Source organism: Ziziphus jujuba, chromosome 9 (assembly GCF_031755915.1).
Source record: "Ziziphus jujuba cultivar Dongzao chromosome 9, ASM3175591v1".
In the NCBI taxonomy this organism is placed as follows: domain Eukaryota; kingdom Viridiplantae; phylum Streptophyta; class Magnoliopsida; order Rosales; family Rhamnaceae; genus Ziziphus; species Ziziphus jujuba.
The window spans coordinates 3,883,971-3,891,331 of record NC_083387.1 but is presented as its reverse complement, the minus strand read 5'-3'; the positions used below and the strand labels follow the sequence as shown (position 1 = coordinate 3,891,331).

The window sequence follows — 7,361 nt, the reverse complement described above, 5'->3', positions numbered from 1 at the left end:
ATATATATATAAAGGAGTGTTCGATGTATCAAAATATTTTATCAATATTTTTTTAAATCATCCTGGGACATGATTGGGCTCATCAAAGGATGGATAATTCAATTTTATATCAAAGCAAAGATCACTAGGATTCTAGAATCAAAACTCAATAAGTACACTTACATTAAAAAAAAAAAGAAAAAAGACTATTGGCAAAATAAAATAAAATAAACAAACACATGTAAAGAGCCAAAAATGAGTCTAAAAAATGTTGGATCTACATGTGAGGAGTATAGAGAAAAATTAAAAGAAATGATAAAGCATAAACTTTTCCACTTTTTAAATTTTCTTTTAGTTTGAGAATCAATTTTGGAAAATGGACTGACGTGAAACAAATTGTAACTTGAAAGCTTAATATGAAAACGTTTTAAATTCAATGACCTAACGTGCAATCTAACCAAAATACATATGGTATTAAAATGTTGACATTTGGGGCAGTTTTTTCATTATTATATTGTTATTCATTACTAATGTGATAAAACTTTTATTTAGAATGTGCATTAGCAATGCAACTGAGTGAAAAAAAGAAGTAATCAACTTGCACGTTAAGCAAATACATTATTTTTGGAACTATTTAAAAACACTTGCTCCACAAGTTATTTAAGTTGTGAATTTCCACGATGTTATAAAATTATATATATATATATATATATATATATATATGTATGTATATGGTATATATAGATGCATAATTAAACATGGCCGTGGTTCAACATAAAAATCTAGTACCTACATTTCTCTTACATCGTAGAAGGTAAGTACCACTTGCGAAGGCAGATGACTTAGTGGCCAAAACATGGAGTGGAGTTAACCCTTGCTCATTCATAGAACCACAAAGATTCTTAAACAAGTGAATTATTTGAAAGCGAAATTATTGAATTAAAAGTGAAATTATAACTCATACCAAAAACTCACGAGCGATTGCAACATGTAGAACAGTCTCGCCGTCGGTGAGTCTCCTAGTATTATAGCGGTCAGAAGAGGAGGAGGAGCAAATGATCACTGAATGTAGGCAGAGAAAAACATCCATCTTTCCATGTAGAGAAGCAACGAAGAGAGGAATGTCTTTGTTCTTGGTACAGATTCCAAGAAGTGAAGGATCAGCCTCGGCCAACGGACGCTGCATGATGTAGAGGGGTTTACCCTCTGTCGTTCTCTATTTTCAGTGCTCCGATATCGTTTTTGCAGATCTCATTCACGAGCTTAATAACACTCTCTTGCTCTTCTGCCACTGCCATATGCAGAGCTGTACCACCCATCCTTGTTATCTTCAACTTGTAAGACCGTGGATCCTTCTCATCTATTTTCTCTACTTCTCCCCACTTGCCTTTCAAGGCAACTTGAAACAGAATTTCCATGTTCTTGCTCTCATCAATTACAAACGAGGAAGACGACATTCTAAAACACTCAAATTAATCAACTTAATTTGAACATATATTCCTCTGGATTTGGCCATTTTAATATAGTATATATATACTAGTCCTACCCTATTTGTTCAGTGCCAGAAAAGTCCTTTACAATAATCTGGCCATGTACTATTATTTTATTCTCTTTCTTTTATATATATATATATATATATATATATTAGAGTACACGACAAGGATATTAAACCCTGTTTATATTTTGTATGATGGAATAACTAAACAGTTTTTGGAACCTGACAGTTTTGCTTTAGGAAGGGGTTTTGAATTTTGAAAGGACACCAAATTAATGTCATGTAGCTAGTAATGTAACTGCTTATAAGCATCCATATGCTGTACTTGGTTACAAGCCTTTGTTACGAGGCTCTCGGCATCCATATACTGTACGCACAGTCAAAAATCATGAAGAATTAATATTCAAATAATTATTTATATATTCATCATATATTTACGAGTTGGAAATGATATTATATTCTAATATATTGTGCATAGAACACTTTGGTGCATGCTAGTTTCATAAATTCTGGAGGTTTTTGTTAGGTACTTTGAGAGGATGGCAGAGAACCATACCTGACCTTCCCGCAGCCTGTCTGAGGGGCACTTCAGGGCATCTTCAAGAAGAGAAACAACAGTTGAAGAACAAGATGGGTCTTGGCTAGAGTCAGCAAGTGCATATGCTTCGAGAAAGAAAGCCTCAAAGGATCTCTTGATCTTAATAGAATCCTCAGCTTTTTGGAGGCCCTCCTCACAATGACCTGTATCGTATAAGATCCAACCCTCATAGACCAGCCGTTCATGTTCACTAGATGCATGTTGGCGAGCTAATTGCAAACTCCTCATGGCTGCTTCTGGACAGTTTAACCTGATAAACTAAAGACATGAGATTTCTACTAACCTTGAAATAGAAGGACTGTAACACCACAAGAAGTATTAGATATAGGGAAGATAAAAATGGTGTCAAAGGCAGGACAAAAGAAATAATAAATACGTCTAGTCAGGAAAACTAAAGTTCTACATATGTTGCCGATATTGATTATTATCCTGTTTTAAAGTGGGGTCTACTACAATCCACTAATGTTTCAAATCACTCATCTGGCAGGGGCATAGATTTGGCCTACTCAAAAATATTTCTAGCTTACACATCAATATATTGCTACTCACCAAATTACAAACCAATATACTGGATGCACATTAAGGTATTTCTAACATATAGAGAACTAGTCGATAATACCCACTACAACTTTTAAACTCAATGACACACCTGAGGAGAAGCAATGACTGTCTAAAGTATAGAACACCTTTTGCTGCATCTGATTCAAGCATTTGATAAATAACAGAGAGAGAACCAATGTCATCCACAGAAGACCATCAATCATATAATTGCAGCCAACAATCAGCAGTTGTCCAATTCTCAACATGCTCACGAACTAGAGTACGAAATTGGGATGCTGCTACCCGTCCCTCAAGCATCCTATAGTCTGGGGAGAGAGTAAGGATAGCTTGAACATCACAAATGGCTGATTGATAATCCTCAAGAGCAAGATAAAAACAAAACCGAAGTTCCAAGCATTCTTATGCAAGTTTAAACCCAAGAACCGGTTAATTTCTGCAAGCGCAGCTTGAACATTCTCTTTCAGCATTAGGGAAGCTGCACGATACATGTAAGGGTAAGTAAAGGGTAAGTAAGAGTTGGATCTAACTCAGTCACTTTCTCAAGATCTTCCCACCTCTGATCGCCTTCAAGGTATAATGACCTCTCTTGATACATCGATCCAAGTGGGGCGATAGTGGAAATTACAGAGCTGAGCTTCTCGTATGACCAAAGCTTTAATGTAGCCCAGTCTAGCTAAACCTACAACAGAGTAAATATTGCCCGTATTTAAAGATGCTTCAAAAAGTCGTTCTGCTTCTTCATATTCTCTTCTCAAGACCCTTACACATCCCAATTGATGAAAAGCCAATTCTCTGCAGGTCATTTTCAGCAAATCCTACTAACTGTTCCAGGAAACAAGCTGTTGTATCAGATTGAGGATCAAGGTTCATGGCAACTTCACTTAATAAACAATAGAGTGAATATGAAGCCGGCCCAACCATGATCAATCTTTGCTGTCTGTCAGCATGCCTGAATATTTCCACCACTCGATTGTCATTTAAACAATCAGGAAGGTCATTTAAAAAAACTTGTAAACATGATGCAGCAAGGACATGACAGTTCTCTTCAAAAGCATATTCCATGAGTTCCACGGCATCATCTCTAGAAGAAACTAAAGATGCGAGTTTCCTATCACAAGCATCTCTGAGCCTTTCACAACAAAACTTGTTTGCGAAAACTAATATTTCCAGCAAAAGATTTGGAGAGACATCACCCAAACTACCAGTCTTACTGAACTCATCGATTGCCCTCATACCTGATGCAGAGATATTGTTTTCAGAAAAATCTATGTCCTCACAAAGTGATTCAGAGAAACACCCATTAAGCATGGCATGGAATGCAGCTGCAACACTTGATATTTTCTGCCTATCACATACTATTTTATCATTCCAATTCTAAAAATAACATTTTTTGAGATTTGGTTCCCATTCATCGAAACAGTCTCATAGGAACTGACACTCAATTGAAGTGGAAGCTGACCCGAAATGTCTATTGGCCCAAACTCTTGCGCACATTTGCCACAATTGGCAAGCAAGTCAGCTATAAGCTCTTCTCCTTGCTTCTCATACTTCAACCATGCTCCAAAAACGAGCTTCTCATGTACGGTGCTAGCCTTCTGCCAAGCAGAACGTAGGCTTCTCCGCATCAGTTTTCCTTCTCCAAGGCCCCTAAAGGCCTGGAATTGTAACAAATAGAGCTTTGACCGGTCTTGTGGAGGACACGACTCAAGTTCTTCATGGATTTGAGCTAAAACTTCTACATAATCAACAGGTTTAAAGAATGGTAGTATTGGTGGCTCAGGAACCTTGATGAGAGATTCTCTACAATAATTTGACCATCCCCACCCAAAAACAAAAAGGCAATTTTCAGTATAAATTTGAATTGGAAATAAACACGCGCACACACACACACACATATACATTGAAATTACAAAAGCACAGACGAACATCTTACATGGATGAGGAAGAAGAAGAAGAGGAGTGAGATGCAATTTTAGAAAGCTTTCCTCTTTCAACCTGTAGCCAAGACTGTGGATTCAGAGCACTGAGCTGTGTTTCTTTACAGGACTCGGAGGGAAAGAAACTCCTCATGGGGCATAAGAGATGAAACAACTCCCAGATCTCCACAGCAGCCTGATGGGTTTTTCTTTCAAAAACTCAAAACACAAACAAAAAATTGGGAAAAAGGAAAAGTAAAATCAAATACCCAAAAATCAAATACCCAAAAAACAAAATAGTCCCCTCTGATACCAAATCACTACTATAAGATGACAGATTTCCAGTCAGGAACACAATTTCCCCCGAAAGAGATTTGAAAATTACAAACCAATATATGAATACTCACATCACCTGTATGGGCTTCTTTCAATAAGTTCATACACACCTAAATTTACAATAAAGGTAATTTTATAAAAAATGAAAATAAAAACTTTTTTTTTTTTTTTAAAAAAAGTCATACAATACGTTCATTTCAGTTCAAAGAAATGAACAACTAGAACCCGTAATCATGCCTTTTAGCTTTTACAACAAAATATCATTAGTATCTTCAATAAATAAAGCACTAAAACCAGAAAAGACCAAACACCCCACCAACGGTTACGTAAGATCTCTACCAGAAACTTGACCAAACCCACATTATAGCCCACCCAATCTCCTCATAAAATGCCAAAATACCATAACCAAACAAGAGAGATAGAGAGGAAAAAGGGAAAGACCCACTTCACTTCTGGCTTAAATCTGCAAGACCCAAATCACAGATTACAAGCTGACAGCAGAGAGCTTCAGAGGCATAAGGATCAAAATGGAGGAATCCAAATAAAAATTCTCACTTTAACTTTGTTTTCGTTTTCTTTCTTTTGTTTGCTAAAAGCGCAAGCATTTTTATTTTTTTATTTATTTTTTTTTTTTCTTTTTTCTTTTAGTCTTTTTTCTCTCACTTTCCTTCCGATGGAGTCCAGAAAGATAACATCCTTTGTTTAGTGGGACTTTAAAACAAAAACGCACTGAAAAGAAAAAGAAAAAAAAAATTACTAAAAAATCGCATAAAAATAAAAGGATGTGGTCGACATTTTTGAAATCTAAGCAGGGAAACACGTCGTAGGACCATATGAAAAGCCTAACGACGTGGTTTCAAACGGACTTGATTGGTTTCAAAAAATAATTGTCATTTTCAATGAAAAAAATATCTATGTCAATAGAAACATCGAAGATATAATTTTACGAAAATATCAATGGAAATATCGATATCAATGATAATATATCGATAAAATTATGAAAACTATAAATTTTTAATTTAGAATATAATTTTTTATATATAAAATAATTAATATGATAAAATTATATAAAAATACAATAATTAGAATGCAATAATAATAAAATATTCTATAAATATAACAAATTATTTATAAGTGAATAAAATATAAACTTAATTCACATCAAAATATAGAAAATTTAACAAATAATAGTAAGATACAAAAAATTCTCAAATATAATTCCTAATACATTATTAATACCAAAAAAAATTTCTTGGTTTTTCAAATTGATGATTATATCTTGATGTTTTACGTGTATAATAATAGGTATTCCAACTCATCATATTAGAGAAATTTTCCATGTAATTGTGGATTTGCCAAGTATATCTTTTTCTATCAATCCCAACCAATTGTCTAAGTGGAGGATAGTATGGATTTATCCAATGAGGAGTATAACATTCATTTTGAGACATGGGATGATTGAAGATATCAACATCGTAATCTCTGTAAGGATTATGTGAGCTCATTTGACCAATTGGATACACAATTGGAATCTCAAAATTTCCAGATTGAAAATTAACTTCTATATTTAAACTCATTGCATCCAAAGAGTTGAAAAGATAATCTTCATCATGTTGATTCATCATCGAAGTGCCATAGTGCCTTCTTGAACCAGTACCTGCTGTTCAAGCTCCATGATCAAAATCCTATGTTGCATGTGTATATTGATCTTTACCAGTAAATGGGCTTAATGGTTATTAGCTTGGTTCTCGATAGTATGTTCCACTCCCACCTTCACCTATATTATATCCTCCTCCTCTATTGCCACCACCACCACCACCACCACCACCACCACCACCACCACCATCATCATCATCATCATCAAGATCAACAACATCATCATCATTTTCATCCTCATATTCATTTGGTTGAGAATAACCACCCCTAAATGTTTCTACACGAGGACTAAATCGTCTAGTTAAAGGCATTGTCACTACTTCAAATGTAACACCCCGTCCCGAACCATGTCGGAATTTTTGCACGTTGACCGTGGCTGACCTTTGACCGTTGACCAAGGGGTCAAAATTTGACTTTTTGACTCGGTTGGAATTCTAGGTTGACTGAGATACCGTTACGAAGTACACGTTGGCACGAGTTCATAGATTGGTAGCACGTTGAAAACGGAGTTATGGTTTGAAAGTTATGAGCAAAACAAGTTGAGGTCCAAACTGTCCAAGGGGTGCCGGAGTTGACTTTTTATTCATGCAAGGTTGAGCTTTGACTCATGCATGGTTGTGAAGTGCTCGTCGATACGAGTCCGTAGACTAGCGGCATGTCCGATTTGGACATGTGGTTTGAAAGTTATGGACCTGTAGAGTTTTTCAAATACCGTATTATTTTAATATTATTTTTAAACGCGTAACGATGTGCCACGTGTGACTTAATGAAGGTGACCATGTGTCACCTTGTTGAGCAGCCACATGTCAACCATGTGTAA

The 7,361-nt window shown here is 35.6% G+C and overlaps 1 protein-coding gene across 1 annotated transcript; it reads right to left on the bottom strand.

The window, feature by feature from the left end:
- Nucleotides 1-720: 720 nt before the first annotated feature.
- Nucleotides 721-5,655, bottom strand: LOC107425936 (ETO1-like protein 1). Its single transcript, XM_048467210.2, is given in 9 exon segments — nt 721-1,841; nt 2,031-2,322; nt 2,722-3,055; nt 3,058-3,142; nt 3,145-3,289; nt 3,291-3,422; nt 3,424-4,003; nt 4,006-4,433; nt 4,567-5,655. Coding segments are annotated over 9 exon segments (2,214 nt in total). The 5' UTR covers nt 4,704-5,655; the 3' UTR covers nt 721-1,760.
- Between the last annotated feature and the right edge of the window lie 1,706 nt (nt 5,656-7,361).